This window comes from Oreochromis niloticus, linkage group LG19 (genome assembly GCF_001858045.2).
Source record: "Oreochromis niloticus isolate F11D_XX linkage group LG19, O_niloticus_UMD_NMBU, whole genome shotgun sequence".
NCBI classification, from domain to species: Eukaryota; Metazoa; Chordata; class Actinopteri; order Cichliformes; family Cichlidae; genus Oreochromis; species Oreochromis niloticus.
The window spans coordinates 1,048,786-1,069,895 of NC_031983.2; the positions used below are offsets into that span (position 1 = coordinate 1,048,786).

General features: G+C 42.0%; 1 protein-coding gene and 1 long non-coding RNA gene across 4 annotated transcripts in view; one reads left to right on the top strand and one right to left on the bottom strand.

The window, feature by feature from the left end:
- Positions 1–21,110, bottom strand: part of LOC100711078 (MAM domain-containing glycosylphosphatidylinositol anchor protein 2) — a 193,109-nt gene that overhangs the window by 113,044 nt on the left and 58,955 nt on the right. For all 3 annotated transcript variants that reach the window (XM_025900808.1, XM_025900807.1, XM_003458435.5), the window contains exon 2: positions 14,642–14,781. In XM_025900808.1, the coding sequence (XP_025756593.1) occupies positions 14,642–14,781 (140 nt within the window). The remainder of the gene's footprint in view (positions 1–14,641; positions 14,782–21,110) is intronic.
- On the top strand, positions 10,977–12,246 carry LOC112843071 (uncharacterized). The gene is made up of 2 exons (XR_003215190.1): positions 10,977–11,365; positions 11,851–12,246. It is a non-coding gene; the product is annotated as an uncharacterized LOC112843071 (long non-coding RNA).

Below are 21,110 nucleotides of genomic sequence, written 5' to 3' on the forward strand. Positions count from 1 at the left end.
ATCGTTTGCAAAAATGGCAAACGATTCCAAGGAATTGAAACAGTGGGAAGCGGTTCTCAACAAGAACCGGTTTTCGATACCCATCCCTACTGATGACGGATTTCCTTAGAGGAAGCTGCTGGTAAGGAAAGGGGTGCCTTATGACAACAGCTTTGTGTCTGAAACAGCTTCAGGTTGGCTGAAGAGGTGCCTGCTAAGTTTCGGTATGTTGTTCTGAAAGTTGTTCATGATGAAGACACATCTTGTAATGTGGAAAACGTGTGTTCTCATTTTGTGATATTTCTTTAAGCCCAGCATGATGTTACTGATTGTATTACATGTTATATCACACACAAGACAAATCAGGACATGAAACCTGGCTCCTTCATCAGCAGTTAGTAAGACATTTGATCACTGATCACAGACTGTGAGGGCCCTCTTCCTCAATCCTACCTCAATCTCAATTTTTGGCATTGTTTTGGTAATGTGGAGCGATTGGGGCTCTAAATCCCCATCTTGTATATTTTTGCAAGTTCTGAAGCGGTTGAGTATTAAACATGATATGCACGTATCATGGACAGGGTCAGGGTGTACTGGACCAAGCCTTTGTTACATGTCTATTGAACTGAATTGAGTCAGGACTGGGAGGATGGGTTGCCATGGCTCTTGCAGTCAGTTGGGGAACTGCAAACTATATCACTGTAACTCTTGACCACAGAAAGCAGGTTGTGTCATGTTTGTTGAAGCTGTACTACTGTCACGATGCATCTGGAACTGCTGAGCTGTGTGTAGCAGCAGATGGCCGCCCCTCCCTGAGCCTGGTTCTGCCGGAGATTTCTTCCTGTTAAAAGGGAGTTTTTCCTTCCCACTGTCGCCAAAGTGCTTGCTCATAGGGGGTCATATGATTGTTGGGTTTTTCTCTGTATTTATTATTGTGCTATCTACTGTACAATATAAAGCGCCTTGAGGCGACTTTTGTTGTGATTTGGCGCTATATAAATAAAATTGAATTGAATTGAATTGAATTGTAGCGGACTCCTGTATATATTAGCGCTGCTCTTTGGCAGCAGCCAGTTTGGGGCATGCTATGGCAAAACATGGCATACAAGATGCCAGGGATTCAGATGACTTGTTGTATGAGCTGAAAATCTGATAAAACTAATATTTTAAAACTGGTTCATTCAAAGTAAACAATGTCCTTTCCTTTGCTCTGAGGACAGGATTTATCAAATGAGTCTAAGTTTGTGTGCACATTTAAGTTGTTGTTGACAGGCTAAAGGCAGGTCCCACTCTTACTGTGTACACATGAGATCTCTGCACTTATTGCTCCATCTGGACTATATGAATATACAGGAATGAGATTTGTACTTGGGAATGCAGCTGTAACATTCCAGCTTCTGGTGAACACAGTCATGGTTGGAAAGGTGCTCAGTATGTTTGGATGATTTGGTAGTTTATACCAAGTAACAGGATGTGCATATTCAGCACATTATGGGCCTGTTTGATTGTTTGGCTGGAACATGTTTTACTGTCAGTGTGGTTGAATGTGACTTTGTAAAGGCAACAGTGATTTATCACAGCACAGTGGTGGGACAGGGACCGGTGCCCCCTGAGTATCAGTATTCTTCCCACTAATAAGGAGTTGATGTGGTTCTTTTACTGCAATGTTTGTAAAAACGTCTCCTCTGTGGTTTCATAACTGACTGACCTGCTCAAAAGCACTGCAGAGTTTGTGTGGTCCTCTGAGTGAGTTTCGTACTGTAAACAATCTGTTGTGTCCATTTCCTGTTCTGGCTTCTGTCTGGATCAGCGCTTCACGCTCCAGGTGGATGTTCATGCAGTTCTGCTACAGGAGGATGGCACTAATGATCCAGTTTACTTCCCATAAGCTTAACTATGATCAACAGGGAAGCCTTGCCTCTCATTTGGGATCTGCACCACTCTGAAGCATATGCTGGTATTCAAGGTGGTTTATAAAGACCATATCTTCTGACCTCTGAGAACTCAGTGAGGTCATTGTTGCTGCAGACCTGCATGTTAGATATTTAAATGGTAAAGATAACACTGTGACAGACCCACAGCCCACTGTGGGAAATGTTTACCAACTTTAGGGGCATGTTCTCATTAGGGCTGCCACAAACGATTATTTTGATAGTCGACTAGTCACCGATTATTTTTGCGATTAGTCGACTAATCAGATCATGCATCCATTGGACGTAAAACGTACAGCTTATTGCACCAGCAGCATCTGCTCTTATATAACTATCATTAGCTTACAGCTTTAAGTGTTTAAGGTATGTGCTAACTAAAAATAAAGACAAGATGATAGTTTATTAAATTTTAATGAAATCTGCAGAATGTTTCGGTGGAGTTTAATAAACTCAGCCGTCTGCTCCTTGCTATCTAAAATATAACAGGACACCGGAGTATATTCTCGAGCATCTCACACTTCTGATAATCAGCTGTCTGCTTGACGTTTACTCAGCTGTGTAAAAACTATAACTTTATTTCTCAGCCAAACAGATTTACTCAGGAACAAATAAAACACTGAAAAAGGCCAAACAATAACATTTTTCAGTTATCTGAGTGACTAATATATCATGTTTAACCTGAGTAGTGAAAGACGGCGGTGGGTTTGAAAATGATTTGCCGGGAGTCCGGTGTTCTCGCTGGCTCTAGTGAGCCTTGAACCCCGGCTATCGAGCTGGTGGGTAACAGACGTCTCTGAAAACGTCGGAGTGCTTTTGAAAATATGTGGTGTCTTGATAAACTGAGCAGATATTTGAGGTTTACACAGCTACATTCTCGCCTGAAAATATGTTAAACGTTTATTTTGTGAACCGCCATTGCTGGAAACTGAGCAGGGCCGCACTATGAATTCTGGGACACAGCTTCTTCTTCTTTTGCCTTTAACGGCAGCTGGCATCCTTGTGCATGCAGTGCTGCCATCTTCTGTTTCAGTCCGTTATTACACTCTTAAATCCTACTACTTATTCCTGCGTCTTTCAGGATCTTACAAAGCTTCAAACGACGTGTCGACTATTAAATTAGTCGTCGACGATTTTGATAGTCGACGTAATCGTGACTAGTCGACTAATCGTGGCAGCCCTAGTTCTCATTAATGTCTTTTTTTTCAGTCACCCTGATATTGTATATGACTTACTGACTACTGAGGGCTACCTGTTTGTGGGAGCAGGTGAGACAAACCCTAACCCGTGCTCTACACCTTTGCTTGTGTTCCAGCTTCTTGGTGGATGGAGCAGGCTCATCAGCACCAGCAGGGAACATCTGGGCCTTGTGTTCCCAGACTATATAGTTTGTCTCACCTATCTTGCTGCCATCGTCCCATGTGTTAAATTTGCTTTTAAAAAAATATATATTAACAACACAAACACTTTGCACAGGGACATTTTGCAGCCAGGAACTGAACCACCAACCTTCTGATTGGTAGGTGACCTGTTCAACCTCCTGAGCTCCAGCTACTGATCATTATTATTATTTATATTTTCAGGGAATTTCATTAATGTGTGTTAGATTGGTTACATATAGATTCCTTATTTAACCCTCCTCTATACATTGACTTGATAAGCAGATTTCCCACTCTGATTATCTCTTTCATCAACCCTCCCTCCCCCTCTCTGTCCCACATGCTGATTGCTCCACTGCCAGCTGGACTGAAACTGACTTTGTATTGCTTGTTAGTGCAGACAGACAGTTAACAGTCTCAAAACAGTGAATAAATGCTCTAAAAATACTCTGTCCATAGATGCTGGGTCAGAGTGATGGCACAGACTATTTACCATTACTGTAGTCACATAACTGACAACACTCATACCTGTTACTATCCTCACAGACACAGACAGATGTTATAGCTTTATCGATCCATTTTCTCATCTGCGTGAATCTGAGTGAATCCATGTAAAAACAAAATTTTGAAGACAACAAGTTCAAAAACAAGGTCAAACTTGTGTCCAGGGTGAAAGTTTTTGGTTTCTAATTTAGTTGGTGAATTATAGAAATATATCAGAATATATTTATAATTTCTTTATTAATAAAGTATTCTGATTGTAGAGCCACTCCCAGATCTGCACATGTCCCTTTGTAAACATCGTGGCATCACATATGAGCTCTCTTTGGTAGCCTTGAACTTAATTTTCAGTATCCTGGTTCAGCATCATGAACCATTAACTTTTTCTAAATGGAAACAATTTAAAGACTGTCACTACACAAAGAGTAAAAACAAAGAATCGAGTGCTCTAACAAAGTTCCCAAAGGTCTTTTGATTGATCTCTAATCACAACATTTCTTGACTAGAAGTGTTGTGATCTCACCACAGTGAGCCTTCCTCCCGATATGCATTGTGTCGCTGCTTCAAATAGGACCATCTGCTATCGCTGTCAAGCAGGCACAGCAGTCGTGTCAGTGCTGCAAGTTTTTTGTGTTTGAGTCACAAAGTTTAGAATAAGACAAGATGCACTGGTCAGTGGTTTTTCACAATTTCTCTGCTTAGGGCTGTGCGATATGACCAAAATCTCATATCTCGATATAAAACATTCATCGTTGGTACGATTAATATTCATTAATATTCTTAAACAAACCTTCTGGTGGTCCAAAACACAAACTTCATACAAAGCAGTCGGTGGATTTGAACTCGGGACCTTTGTCCTCGAGGTAACAACACTAACAACCGCACCACCAAGCTGTCACTGCACAAACGTAGGAAAGCTATGATTACTTAGCTTTTTCTGTTTTGTCCTTGACAGGTTAAACCACAATAAACAGCGATAGCTTACATGTGGTGTGTGTATGCTTTCTGCTATTATAACTCCTGTGGTTTGAAATCTCACACGATCTTGTGATGTCGCGACTCCAGGCAACTCTGTCTAGATCGTATCAGGTCATGTCAACAAGGATAAATTTAACAAGCATAAAGTTGTTGAATTTCATGCAGATCGTACTCGATTTCTGTACGTTCATCATAGAAACACAAAATTATTTTGTCCAAATTACAAGTTAGACTGTTGTGAATGTAATAACAGCCCAGTTTCACTTTTTTGAGTGTAGGTTTTCTTTAGCAGCTCACCTCCTAAATTGAAATCCTAGTTCAGCGTGTGCACCATGACATAGTTGCTGCTCGGGGCTCTCAGTTCAAGGGTTTTGTACTGCACTGGTGGCACTAAAGCTTATTCTCTATTATCCACCTCCAGACTAATGGCCAGTCTGAACATCTGAGGTGGAAGCTGCCCATTGCTATGTTGCCTCCTTCTTAACATAACTATAACATGTCCTCTGCAACTACTGTTTTCTCCTGAGTTTGAATATCTTCAGGCTACCAACCTGTATTATTTCCTGCCTTGAAAAATTAGTCTCTCCATCCAACTCTGTATAAGATGCTGTCGAAAGACCTGCTTTGTGAAGAATAGCCAAACTGAGTGAATGGCTAGTGGACGTCAGTGCGTTCCTGCCCAGGTCAGTCTGCTGCGCTCCCAGCTAAACACACTGGAGTTGTTAACCCAGCCTGTTTTTGCCTGAAGATACAGAAGACCATTTCAATGAAACTCCCCCAGAGTCAAACTCTGCATTAACCATGACAGACAGTTGGTCAATATAGTGTTTGTTCCGCCCCTCATCCACGGTGATTGGATGACTAGGTAAAGTTACAGATGTAGGTGACATGTTTAACCCAAAGTTTAACATTTGACCTTCAGCAACCAAAAAAAAAAGCATGTAGTCCAACTTCAAACAGCTGGGAAAGAGTAACCGCCTCAGGGGGGAGCTTGTGTGCATGTGATTAGTGCTGTGACAGTGTGAACATCAGTGGATATTATCCATCTTCAGATTACTTCAGGCGACAGAGAAAGTTGAAGTTTGGGATATTTGCATTTTCAAAGTTTCTGGGGAACCGAGATGACAAAATAATCTGTGGATTTATCTATGTTAGAGCCATTTCTCTGACACACTGTAAACTACTGCATCGCACAGTTTACTTGGTGCTACCTCTACCTTGGCATATTTAGTGTTTGAACACCTGGACCTATTGACCACCAACTATACTACATGGTTAAGCTCATTAAAATACTTTTAAAATCAGAGTGTCTTCAGTTCTTGTCGTAACTTTGCAATGTGGAGCCAGAAGAGAGACGAAAGGTGTTGAGGAAAAACAAGAGTGATGAAAGAAAAAATGCAGAGGAAGCTCTGTGGTGACGCAGAGAGAGAAAACAAAGTGTGTGGACTCAGTGTGTGTGGACTCAGTGTGTGCCAGCAGCTGCTCTATTTATAGCTGCAACAGACTGACAGCAGAGAGAGACGGACTAAAGAGGAGAGAGCAGGAAGTGAAGAACGGGGGTAAGAGAGAGGACACAGAGAGGTGGGGAGTCACTGTTACTCAAACAGCTGATTGCTGCTGATAATGTCCACACCAACTCTGGACATGAGGTGGAGATGCAGTGTTTGCATCTTATCTGTGCAGCGTTGTCTCATCATGAAACACCTGATGATTTCAAAGTTCACTTGTTTTTGCATTTTCTGCTGACATGGTCGTATGCTGTACACATAAACAGGATAACTTATTCTAAATCTGAGGCAATAAAAGAGTGAAGGTGGAGGAGAAAGGTGTAAACTGGCCAAAAAAGGTGAGAGAGATAGAAAGGAAGGGAAAATAGAGGAGAGGAGATGAAAGATATTTGAAAGATGGCAAGGAAATAAGTAGAGGAAGAAAGGGAAGGAGAAAGGAAAAAGACTAAAAGGAGGAGGAAGTGAGAAAAGACAAAGATGATATGGCAACAGAGGAATGTAGAGGAGAGGATTAACAAAACGAAGAAGGAAGAAGACATCTGAGAGGAAACGAGCACAAGGAATGAAGGAAAGACAAAAGGAGACAAAAATGAGGACAGGTTACAAGAGAGGAGACAAAGAAAGGTTGGAGGGAGGAACAGTTGGGGAACTTAACTGACAGTTAATGAAGAGGCAGTAGCTGAGCTGTTAATGAGCTGCACCATAAATGGAGTGGCTGCGGCTCAGGAGGCAAAGCGGACCGTCTACTAGCTGGAAGTTTGATCTCTGCCTTACACTACTCCCCGATGTTGGGCAGGAGTATTGGAGTGAGTGAATGTTAGGCACAGCACTTAAGCATAGTAAAAAGGCCTGAATGGCTGAATGGGGCCCCGAGTGAGAGAGTTTGAGAGCTCAAACTGAGCAGAAATTTAAAGAACAGCCTGTTTGGACTTTAAGGCTGGCATTTATTTCGCTGCACTTCACACCAACAAGCTTAAAACTGCAAAAAGCTCTACTTTCAGTTAGAGCTGGGCGATATAAGACTTTTTCATATCACGATATGTTTTTTTCATTTCAGGCGATAACGATATATATCATGATATAAGCCAAATAACTATATTTGTAAGATTTAAATGTGCCGTTGCTCACAAGTAAAATGTGAAATAATTAGCAGCTTGTTTTAATTAAAATATTTATTTCCCATAATAAGTTCAACAGGGTAGATGTACTTAAGGAACATGAGACTTCAGTTTCAGATAAATAAAGGCAAATATTGCAAACTACACAAAAGGCAGCCGCTAAAGCGTTTAAGTTTCAAAATAGAACAAACAAACAGACTAAACTGTCAATTCCACTTAGAAACAAAATATTAATTCTAAAAATAAATCGTAGGTCGTTTTACAGAACAGACAAAATTGACTAACTTTTGTCAATATCAAATAAACTGAGAACTAAAAGGAAATTCTCAATCTCTCCTTGTTGTATAGCTTAGCTTTTCAAACAGTTTTAACAGTTACTTTAGTCTGACAAAAGCCGAATGACGAATCAGCGCTTTCAGTCAGAGATTGAGCATGCACCGCTTTATTGTATTTCCAGACTTGCTTTCGGCACAATTTACAGTGCGCGCTACTCTGTTTTTTGTCAGACTTGAAATAGCCGAAATACCTTCACACTACGGAACTTCTGTGGCCCTTCCGTTCGACAAGCTCTCCGGCATTGGAACCATCATCTGTTTTTTCTTCGGTAACCTTCGCTCACGCTCTCGGTTGATTTTTCTCTAGTCGGCGCACTCATTTCTTTCATTACCCGGGCTGCACGGCTGCAAAAACAAATACACATGTGCGCCTTGGCGCTTGTGCTGTACGTAACAAGTCACGTGATGTGACGTTGCGGCTGTGATTGGTTCGGCTCTGCGCTACTTAATTTGGATTGGCTGTTCTTTTTTTTTTTTTAAGAGGACAAGAGAGATGAGGCCTATCGCAATAGTTTAATTTTTCTATCGAGAAAAAGTTATTTCGCAATACATATCGTTATCGTTCTATCGCCCAGCTCTACTTTCAGTACACCAAAATAAGAAGCTGGTGCAGTGCTGCATTTGGTGGGAACAGGAAGTGACAAACTTCAATTTCAGCAGTAATGCAGCCGTGTTTGCTCTGGCATTTGCTCCAACCTCGCTCTAACGTTATCTATAAGAACAGTAGCAGGGTGGTGTTTCCCCTCCATCAGTGTTACTGCATCATTGGGGGTTTTAGGGACGCAGCTGATTTCTTTTCCTCTAAAAGCCAAAAGCAACACTGGAGCCCTTATGCTTAAATCTGCCTGTGATCCAGTCAGACAGCAAGTATCACTACATGGAGATCACTAATCCAGTTACCAAAATTCATTTCTGCTATTACTGAAAAACATTTAAAATGATTTATGGAGGAGGGAGTGTGCACAGTCAGTATGATCACAGAGACAGACTGATGGGAAATACATCGGGCTGAAGCAGACTGAACTACATCAGCCTTTAAGACGTGCAAAAGGTTTCACCTTGGGAAGCCAGTAGCTGCTAAATGATGCAGACATAATGGCCTCTGGTTGTGACATGTGGTTCAGGCACCAGGTTCATAACGCACCAACAGCAAACTGCACTTAAAGTTGCAGGAGACAACTTTAAGACTTTTCACACTTAGCGAGGGTAAGTGGGATTACTGTCACTGTCACAACAACCTCATCGCTTTTTATTCACCGGCCCAACAGTACAGAATCAAACCATCAACATCACTTAGCAAAAAAAGGAAGGAAAGGGCCAATAAGGTGAATGAACCAGCTTACAAGAATAAACTGTAATGTTAAAGTTATGACAAGAACCACAGTTCTTCATTAGATTAGAACATTAAAGAACAGATTTATACCAATGAAATATGTGAACATTTGCTCTGACCACCCTGAGAAATCACCAATTTGAGCCAATGACAGTTCAGCACGCAGCACTTCATGGTGGAAGTACTGCAAAAACAAGAAAAAAACTACTGAGAAAAATCTAGTGAGAGAACTGCTCTGACCAAAACACAGTGGAAATACGAACTGTTGGTCCAAACAGGGGACAGTTCCTTCCTACTGTGTCTCTGTGAGACACAAAATATCTGACGAAGAATACAGAGACATCCTGGATCACAGTTCCCAGCCAACAGTAATGGTATCACCTCTTTCTTCTACTCTTTGATAATTGTTGAAGAGTTACTGTCGTCCAGACTGTTGATGTTATACACATGCAAAGCTGTTCTCCTTATACCTCAGAACTGAAGTTTACAGCAAAATCAAGAGATCCAGACAGAGGTATTCATCCATCACTATAATGTAATGCTGTTGATGTCTGTTTAAACACGCTGCTGCAGCAGGTTCAGTCAGTGTGTCTCTGAACGGGTCAGCAGAGCTTATTCAACAAGTCACAACACAAAACTATTGTTATTATGAAGGTGGGGTTAAGTTTGAACAGCACATCGAATTCTGTCTTCTGTCCTAAATTAAGATTTTCTGGAAGATGTAGACATAGGCATTGGCAAACAGAACAGGACAGTGAAAATGAGGCTGATGGGAAATCAGAGCAAAGCACATATGATTATTCTATCGCCCGACATCATGCAATCAACATTTACCTCACAATGTCAGATTAGTGTAAAAAAGACCTTTCCCAGTGCAGACACAGTAGATTTGCTTTGTGTTTTTCTGGAAGACGTCGGGCATTAGCAAAGAGAATAGGACTGTGGGAAATCCGACTTTAGGGCTGTTCCAGAAGAAGATCCCGACTCAGAACTTGATTTTCCACTTCAAAGAAAAAGCAACAGCACTCCTATTTTTCTATACATAAATGTAACAGGGCTACAATGACTCATCAGGTAAGTTGTTTAAGGAGCTTGGAATGAAAAGCGTCTGGACTTGTTTAAGTTGCTTGAAGACGTTTCACCTCTCATCCGAGAAGCTTCTTCAGTTCTAAAGAAGTTTCTTGGATGAGAGGTGAAACGTCTTCAAGCAACTTAAACAAGTACAGACGCTTTTCATTCCAAGCTCCTTAAACTACGATGACCTGGATGACTGAGAACCTTCACAGACATCAGGTAAGTTGGTTACAAAAAGCAAAGCTTTTGCTTTGATGCTTCGTTTGATGAAACTCTACAGAGCTCACCACGTTAGCGCAACATTTGTGACTAAAAAGCGTGCGACATTAAAGCCAAGCAGACTCCAGTTTGCAACAAAGACACCAACAACAACAGAGCAGATGCTGCCATAGCTTAACATGGAGTCTGTCTGCACACTAACGCAAAACGCAAAGAGGCGGAGTCATTACCGTGAGCTCACGTGTAGCTCCTCCCATCCACCATCGTTAGTTTTACTCAACAAAAAATCTTCAGTAAACTGCAGAATTACACTAAAAGTGCACGTGTGCAGACGAACCGTTAACTTCGTGTCACATTATGATTCAGTTAGGCAGCTGGTGGCTGAGACATGGAGGAAAGTAACAGTATCATCATTCTCAGAACAGAATATTACAAACGTCTGTAAAATTATATGACAAAATAAAGATGGTGTTCACACCTTATGCCTGCCCGTTTTAGTGGAATGGACATGCTCCTTTCAAGGCTTGCAACCACACATACTCACTCATTCACTAGATCACTTAAAAATGCAGACACACACTGATTCACACGAATCACAAAGATAATACACATGAACATGTAGCCAAGTGGCAAACAGATGCAATTAGAGACTGTTTATTGTAATTATTATTAAAGGTGTTTTATTCTTTTCAGTTAAAAACACTCATAATTGGAGAGAGACTCTAAAGAAAAAAATCCAAATTATTATGTATGGAATTGCATTATTTGTGTTATTTATTTATTTTTGTTTCTCAAAGGTTATTTTTTGACCTGGATACAAATGCGGTCCAACCAATGGGATTGTTTGTCCCGCCTTGTGTTTTCATGTTTGGTTGCGCTGCTACGGCTGCTTAGACCACACGCGCCATAGCTGTACCTGTGGGGAAAACGTGGTAGCTGTTGGTGTCTGCTTGATTAGCCGCCAGATTTGGATAGCCGAAGCTAGTTTTATGAATACGAAGTGCTTTGCACTGGTGAGTAACCAAACTGTTATAGCCGCTGATCAGCATCCTGAAATGTTAATGTTGTTCGCTTCAAAAACGAACGCTAATGGTGACGGTACTATGCAAGTAGCTAGCGGGTACTAGCTAAACGCACACTCCCGTTGTTAAGTGTTAAAAACATATTAGCTGTTGTTAGGTTAAAGAAAAAACTGTATGTCTATCTGTTGAATTGAAATGTTTTATGGTGTTACTTTTATTCATCAGTGTTGTTACTTGACAGTGAGCAGAGTATATTGAGTTTGCTGCTTTTAATGAGCAGTGTGAATTGCTTTAATGATTGGTGATAGCTACATTGCCATGTAATGAAAACCCTTTTGAATTTGATTAGTTGTACAACATTAGAAATATGACTTGAATTTGAAACGGATTTTGTTCATGCTTTATACCTTAAACAGAAGTGTTGTTAGTTAAATGTGAACAATGTTCATTTGAAGTAATTCTGACCTCACTCTTAGGTCAGGTTTTTTGAGTTGGAGAAAGGAGCTGAGACTCCCCAGAGAACTTTGGATTACAGACTTTGTGAAAATCCGCAGAAGAGGAATAATTTTCCATTGCAATGGATGGCGAGCCACAGCCCATTTGGAACTGAATCTTGAAGTCTGGTTACCTGAACTGTGGTAGGACAAAACTGTGCAAACCATACACCGATCGTGGATTGAACTCACACAAATAACTCACCAGATCACCAAACAGGCCTGATCTGGATCCTATTGACACTTTAAAAGACCCGGATCTAACATTCGTTTCTTTTTTATTTTGGGTATCTGTGCGCGCACACACAATTTTGGTTATTATTGTCAAATGCAATACAGTGCATAAATTTCAAATACAGTTGAACCATTGCTTCATCATTTGCAGTTGTGTTTTCATTGTGGTTACCCATCCTCTGGGCTCCTGTCGTTCCTGAAGTCTTCTGATTTGCCCATTGTTTATATATTTTGTTACATACTGGTTACAAACACACCAAATCTGTCCGTACGAGGAGATATAATAGAGTCAGGAAGACAAAGCAAAGGCCTGCAGTCTGTGTTTAGGTTTTATGTGTTATTTGATTTGAAATTACTGTATTTTTGCATTTAAGAAAATATTTTCTTCACAAACTCTGATAAAATCTCACATAAATACCATGAAAGAGCAGTTAGTCTACGCACTGAAAGTACTAAAACATTTCCAAAAGGGAAACCACTGAGCCGCTCATTTTACAATCCTCTGTTTTTGCTCTATTGAATATTTACTGTTGGTCTTTAATGAGACAGAAGCTCTTCTTATCCGATTCATCGATGGATTAATGAAATATACTCAATTACTAAAGCAGCAGCTATTGATTGTTGTAGTGCTTTTGCACTGGTTCAGGGTTATTACAGCAGAGTAAAGCAATGGGCGCTAACAAGTGCTCAGCAGGTGAGTGTTGGGACTCCTCCAGGTGACGACCTTCTGAAGCTGGTTGTACAAAGCTACAGACAGCATGAAGCATGTCCTAGCTCTGAGACAGTCACTGCTGTTCCTCTGATGACAGTCAAGTAAATCCTTGAAAGAGTCATAACTGTTCACTACTAAGCCTCAGTGTATAGTGTGAGTCAGTGAGACGCAACATCACCGAGTCATGGATTGAAAGGCCTTTACAATCAATAACATAAAGGAATTATGGATTGGATCAACTGGTCCCTAAATGCAATTGACACCCCTTTCTCAATGAGAAGTTTGGGCTTGGGTGAGCCTGAGTGGTGAAGATATCTACCTATTCAGAACCATGGTAACAGGGTTCTGGCTGATCGGAGCTGGCTTGGCCCTGACTTATCGAAGAATTAAGAAAGCGGAACCGGCTGTTCAAACCCCCACAAGGCTGCCCGCTGGGATTGGAATGATGGGAGAGGCGTGAGTTTCTCAAAATGGGCTCATTGAGTCAGCACGGATACGATCTTGGAGAGGCTACGGCTGCTGTGAATACTCAGAATAAGATCTCTGACTGCAGACTGGATACATCTTGGAAGGGCTAGCCCGGAATAACATCTCTGGGCGCAAAATTGGATAACATCTCGGGGAGGCACACTGCCGTGAGTTCTCAGACATTGGCTCCTTGAGCACAAGAAGTGACAACATCACAGAACGCAAGTATGGCGAAGCTCGCGGCTCTCCAACGGGAGATTGAGAGACCAGTGTTGGACTGTAGAACTGCTTTGAAATTCATATGAGCTGTTCGCACTAAAGTAAAAAAATAACATCACTTATGCGGATACCCCTTTGGCGCCAGCTGCAAGGCCGGAGCTGAACAAAAACACCCTGATAACGACTGTGTTTAGACTGTTCTTCCCATTCCATGCAAGGCCACCTGGGTTGGCTGGAAGACTGTTTACTTAGCCTGGCAGGGCGAAGGACACTGTCTCAGCTGAACTCTGGACACGCACACACATACATATACTGATACTGATAAGCACTCACCGACGCATCACCCTCCCTACCCCGGATCCAACGCCACCTCCAACGCTTACCTCCCCTCTGATGTGGACATCGGGTCAGTTGGAGGCGCAGTCGAAAGATTGCAGCGGTCCCAGATCAGATGTACACACTGGAACTCTTTTCCATGTTGCTTGTCTGTGTTTATTGTGCTATGGTGTGTTGATATCTGTGCATTCCTGTATTATCCTTTTGTGTTACACATTTCGATGTTTTTTTCCTCGCTACCTAGCCTGACCTGTCTCCCCAATGTGATGTTTGTGTATTGTATGTACGGTCGGCAAGGTCTGTCATCTCGGTTGCGGGCAAAAGACCTGCAACTGACAAATAAAGGCTATCTCATCTCATCATCATCTCATAAAGTTGCGTGGAATAAAAGCTGCGCTTACTAAAAGTCTCCTAGAAATCTTTTTCCTTTCTTCCCCTTGTGTCGTTCTCCTCGTCTTCACTCTTGGTAAATGTCTGTCTTCATTCACAGACAGCGGTGGCTCTTCTCTTCCTCACGGGGTTTCTTGCTCTTCTTCTTCGTCGCTGTGTGATTGCTGTCTTTTCTGAAACTCAAAGGCTCCACAGTAGCTCCACTCAGCGGGGACTCTGGCACTTCAGCAGGCCGCTGAGGATAACGGGAGGTTTGGGGGGTTTTGTTACTGACTGCTCCAACAAACCAACACGGGTGCAGAGTGCGGAAAAGTGTGAATGTAAACTCCACACATGACCTGTCCTGTTTTCTTTCACTGACTGGCATTAACACACAAAGTCAAAGTGTTCCCAGTATACCCAGCATGTTGTTACCTGTGGTCGGGGGTGTCCAGTCACCAAACACTGCAGCTCTAGAGTCTCTCCCTCTTTGATAGTGTACACCCTCTCACTGTAGCGCTCCTCCTCCACATTACAAGCCTGACCAGAGTGCACGATTCGCACTGTAGGGGGTGCTGTGAACAACAACACAAATACAAAAGGTTAACATACAAGAGTCGTCTCTGAAAACACATCTGCGTGTGTGTGTGTGTGTGTGTGTGTGTGTGTGTGTGTGTGTGAGATGTTTGGATCCATCCATCTGAGCTCATGTGACATCCTGCCTCCTCTTGTCATTATCACTCTGTCCACATGATGGCACTACAGCAACCGAATATGCTGCTGCACAAGCCAGCTACACACACTTGTTAATGGACTGTGTATGAGGTATGTGGTTGGTGGAGCCAGACAAGCTGGTCCGAGTATTTCAGAAACTAAATCTACTGGATTCCCACACACAACCATCCATAGAGACAAAAAGAGAAAACATCCACCTGTTTGGGCAAAAGTGTCGGGAATGAGGGAATGAGACACAGAAGGAGAGCACAGCTGGGGGAAATCAGAACTGATGAGACAAGGAAGCAAAGCAGGATACACTCACATGAGACACAGAACTTCAAAGTAAAACAGGAAGTATAACACTGAGACGCGGACTAGACACCATGGGGACAGAGCAACTAATGCCGGGCTCACACTGTGCGATTTTTGGCCCATTTTGAGCCGATTTTTGAGTCGTGCGACCGTTTTGGCGATCGGCCCGATTTTGGCCTTCATCGTGTGTCGTGCATCGTGTAGTATACGTGGGGTAAAGAGAAGCGATTAACACCTCATGACCAGCTCCCGATCATCAATCGCTTGGTCGGGAGGATTTCAAACCTGTTTGAAATCCTCGCGACCGTCGTGAGGGTGTCACTGCAGCCGCTCACACTGTGCACGCGCAAACACAAATGTCAGCAAAAAAGACGGCGCAGCACGGCAGTGCAGTGTGTGATCTGGACACAAGCGATGGAGGCACTTGTAGAACTTTGGAAAGCTCACCCGAGCCTTTTCGATGTGGCCTCACAAAATTATCACGACCACAACAACCGTGAAAATAGTTGGATCTACACCGCTGCTCAATCACAGCTGCCTGATCAATGTTTTTCATAAAGTTGATGGTGGTGGCGTGCGTGTCTGTGTGAGTGAAAGACAGAGAGGGAGAGCGAGCGACAGAATTTCTGTTATAACCTTCATTTTATGAACGCACAGTGTGAGCACTCAGGTCGCATCAGAGCATCGGGCCGTATAGTGTGAGACCCTGCATCGTGACCTATGAACTTCTAACCCCTGCGAGTCAATCGTACAGTTTGAGCAGGAGCTGAATCGCGCGACTGAAAAAAATCGCACAGTGTGAGCCCGGCATAAGGCTGTGTCCCAATTAAGTGACCGCACGCTTGAAGTACGCGCACTACGTGTACTACGTACGGTGCGTACTATAAGTACGAGAAGTGCGGAAGTGAGAGGCTTGTGAAATGGGACGGTCTAGCCTTTGTCGCGCTGCTCAGGTTGCCTAGCAACCATGATACTAACCGCGAGAAACGTTACATACAGCTTTGTGTGAAAGAAATGAAGGAGAAAAATGTTTTGTTGTTCATTCATTTTTGTCATGACATCACTTTGATTAGTTGAGACCACAGGACTGTAAAACATGATAGTTGGGCTTCATTTCTGTACTGAAGTCATTTCAAGATTAGTTAGTAAATAACAATTAGCTCATGTTGTTCATGAGACTAAAGTCATCTCACTGTGATAATGTAAATATAATATGGACAGTATTATAGTATTGTCAGATTATTGTGATATATTACAGCAGTGAGCTTGAACTCTGGGTCAAAGATTCAAGTTGCAGTTATTTATATTTCCTATCACCTTAAATCTTCACTCAAAGACAAGTATCTCTGACAGTGTATATACAGATGTATTATATATAAGAGACAAATATTGTTCGTTTAATATGTTGGCATTACTAAATTTGGCTCAATGCTTACATACATGTGGAAAAAGCAAATGTACGAGCTGTGATAACAGTTTCTGATAGAATGAAGAGTAGACTGATATATGAAATATTCCTTTATTGGGTGAGAAAATCAGACCATGTCATAACTGCTTTAAGTCATACAGAATAGATATCAGAGCCTTAAACAGGCTGACTTCTGCTAAATGGGTCAAACTGGGCAGAAAGTATACAAACACATAACATCCTTATAGAATATGATGTAACACTATAGATCAACTTACCTCAGAATATATAAAGCATATAAACAATTACAGCAATATGATGCAACAAACACAGCAGTGCTACTAATCCAAAATACTCAAAGCTTCATAGAACTGAAACAAACATTTATTTTTAGCTCCATTCTGCTGCTGATACATACTTTAGGTTTCTGAATATTAAACTTGTTGCTGCCTTTCATAGTGTGTAACTTGAAGGCCCTGAGTACTTTCTCCCACACTGAAAACACTGGGATGATAACATTATTTGAACATTACCTAATAAGACTGATTCAGGACAGACAATTAGTTATGTTAAACTTTCCTAGCAGTCCTTCACAAACAGGGAACAGTCTGTCTATTCTCTCCATCTGTCAGCTGCTGCTGGCTCTTCCTCCTCCTCTTCCTCACACACTGCTGAGTTTGTCCTGGTGGATCATCAGGGGTGCAAAGCCTCACAGATGATGTGCAGCAGTGGGTCCCTCAGTCTGTCCTCACTCTGGACACTTGCAGTTGCCACACATGGAAATCAAATGTGTGATAAGCTGCAGGATTCAAACACAAGTGTAACTTATAAATACATGTTCATACTTTTATTCCACAATCAGAGAGAAAGAAACAGAGAGAGAGTGCAGGACAGACAGACAGGTGACAGTCTCAGGTGTACACACTGCTACAAAACAGCACAAGAGAAGGAGGATTTAGTGTTTGTGTTATTACGAGTGCTAAACAAGAAGAGTTCCAGATGGTCCAGTGGACACATGTGTGACTCCTGTGATTAAAGCATCTTTCTTTCAGCTTAACGAGTGAACCGTCAGCTCGTTCAAACACACGTTAAAGTCCGTTTGGCTCGACACCACCGAACAGAGGCAGCAATATAACATAGCTAACATTAACAGTGCAGTGAATCCTGCTTGTGCCGTCATATTCAGGACTGCAAACCGAGCAGCATCACTGACTTTCAGCTTGTTGTGTTTGTGGATATATGACTGACTTTAATTATCCATAAAATCATCACATTCTCTGTAAGATTAAGGTCGACTATATATGTATTTGAAAGTAAAGGCTTTAAAACCAAGTTAACGCTGAAAGTACAAACATCAGTAATGTCACATAACTTTGCCGACATGTGGCCAACAGTAATGTTTTAATGTTCTTCATTATTCAACCTTTGCACATAAATAAGTGACATAATATTCAGTACTTACTTTTGACAGTTCACTCTTCAGCCGCTCTGCTTCTGCCATTATCCACACCCACCGCCGTGCTATGAATTGTGGGATATAGGGACCACGAAGCGTGCACCAGACCACGCTTGATATTTGGGGAAATCGACGGCGCATTTGGAGTATGCATTTGGAGTACACTTCGAATTGGGAAAGCCGTCGTCACGTGGCGGTGACGTAATCGCACTCAAAATGCGTACTTCAAGCGTGCGGTCTCTTAACTGGGACACAGCCATTGTGTGGGCCAGATCCAAGAGCAGAAAAACATGGCTGAAACAGAGTTTTTACAACAAGGTGAATCCAGAGCTTTAGCTCGTTTACCCACATAGCAGACAGGTCTGGCCTGGATCTGGTATCAAGCTGGCACTGCTGACTGACTGGTGTCATGGCAGAGTGTATGTCAACCAGATGTGGGTCTGGCAATGATGGCACTATTTATGTTCCTATTTTTCTATTTTAGTTAGAAGACCCAAATGCCATGTTACAATACTATACTGCTATGGTAGCCAATGTTACAAATGCAGGTTTGACAGGGTTGTGAGTGTACACTATATCCAAAACCTACTGAGGGTTTACCCATCTCTTCCACTGGGTGGCTGTAGCTCAGGAGGTAGAGCAGGTCACCTACTGATCAGAGGGTTCGATCCCTGGCCCCTCTAGTCTGCATGTCAGGAGTGTGAATATGTATGAATGTAGTTAGGAAGCACTCAGTTTAGAGAAAATGTGGCATGTTGTATAGAGCACTTTGAGTAATCTGGGAGAGTAGAAAAGTGCTTTTCACTGTCTGAACAGAGATTCGTCGTGTTACTTTTGCACTATTATGTTCCTACACATGTTATTACATGGCTTGTTTAAGGTACACATTAGGCTGACATCTGGGGCCAGAGCTGAAACTGTTCTGGGCCAGCACAGGGCCAGCAGTGTGTCTGCAGCTGGCCCATGTGTGGGCCACATCTGGCAAACCTGATCTGGGCCACCAAAGGGCCATCATTCTTTGCGGTATGTGGGCCATGTGGGACATTGTGTGGGCCAGATCCGGGCCATACCAATTTTGCTATGTGGGTATTTCACTTACTTGCACCTTGCTATTTAAAAACTTAGCCAGATTACAGACGTCCACAGAGACATCTATTTAATAAAGACATCCAATAATATACATCTGACAAAAAAGAATTTAAAGTGCAATCTTCCTCCTTTAGCATTATTTATGTTTGTTTTTTTTGCATTCAAATAATGTTTTGGGGACACACAATGTATGTGCGCTCGGTGGATATCAGTCAGATTAAATAACAGATATCATATATGTAACAGACAGTCACCTGGCTCCAAATCAAACTGTAGGTTTTAAAATATATAAATAAATAAAGAGGAATAAACTAAATATTTGTAAATATTTAATGTTTCGTATGAATGTCAGTAAAACAAATAACAGTGTAAAAAATGAACTGTGATTTATGTGAATAGAAATATATTTATGCAGTTTGTGTTTCAGTCTCCGGGCCGTTGTCATTTCTCTGTCACTAAATTACTGCATGTGAACTGCTCAGCCACTGACCTCTAATAAACTAATAAAAAGTAAAAAAGAGAAGGTCTCAAGAAATGGAAAAGGCCCTTTTCCTTTCTTACAGAGAAAGGACGATACATCAGTATCTTTGTTATTTTAGAGCTGCTCTATGAGGATCTCTGGGTGTTCACATCTCCGAGGATCTCATCTGGATGACCAACTGCTCCAAGCTGGTCAAGAAGGCTCACCAGCGCCTCTTCTTCTTGAGGACTCTGAGGAAGAACCACCTGTCCTCAGACATCCTGGTGAACGTCTACCGCTGCACCATCGAGAGCATCCTGACCAACTGTATAACAGTCTGGTACGGGAACTGCTCCGTCTCGGACCGGAAGGCGTTGCAGAGGGTCGTGAAAACTGCCCAGCGCATCGCCGGAGCACCACTTCCTGCCATAAAGGACATCTACAGGAAGCGGTGTCTGAAAAGGGCTGGGAAATCATCAAAGACCCCAGTCACCCATCACATGGACTCTTCACCCTCCTGCCCTCTGGGAGGCGCTACAGGAGCCTCCGGACTAAGACCACCAGGTACCGGAACAGCTTCTTCCCCACAGCTGTCAGACTCCTGAACTCTGCCTCCTGACATCTGACCCACATTAAACTCATGGACTGAACATACACATACCCACAACCACCTACACACACACACACACACAATGGACAACCGTACCCTCAAACACACAATAATAACATGGACTGAACCACCACTCACAACCACTAGCACTTTATATAGCCTCTGTAGAAATTATCCACATATCTCACTTATCTTAACTGCACTACTGTATAGTTCTGTGTAAATAGTCATTCTGTACATACGATAATTTTTAATCCTACAACTGTTTATAACTTGCATAGTTCACATTTCTGTATAACTGTATATCTCAGATTTCTGTATAGTTTTTATTTCATATTTAGATCCTGTTCATAGCCTGTACATAGCTTGTACTCACTACAGCCTGTACATACTTATAGTTATAGAATATTCATAACATACTTCATACCGTGTACATTATAACATACCATAATAGACCCATTTCTGTAACATACTTACATATCTATATTATTGCTAATATATATTGTAATATATCTATATCACGGCTAAAGCACTTCTGGATGGATGCAAACTGCATTTCGTTGCCCTGTACCTGTGACATGTGCAATGACAATAAAGTTGAATTCTATTCTAATTCTATTCTATTCTATCTCTGTGCTGTCAGCGGGCTATTTAGCTTCATCTCTTTTACATCTTCTGCTAACCAACATCCTCCACAGTTTAACACACTTCACCAACATGGTTAAACTTTTCTTTCAGCAACTTTCTTTTGCTTCAAAGCGTCATGTAAAACATGGACTCGGCTCTGATCGGCTGCCTGACACACATTCATCGTTTGACTTTCTATTATGAAACTAAAAAAAGCTCCTGTGT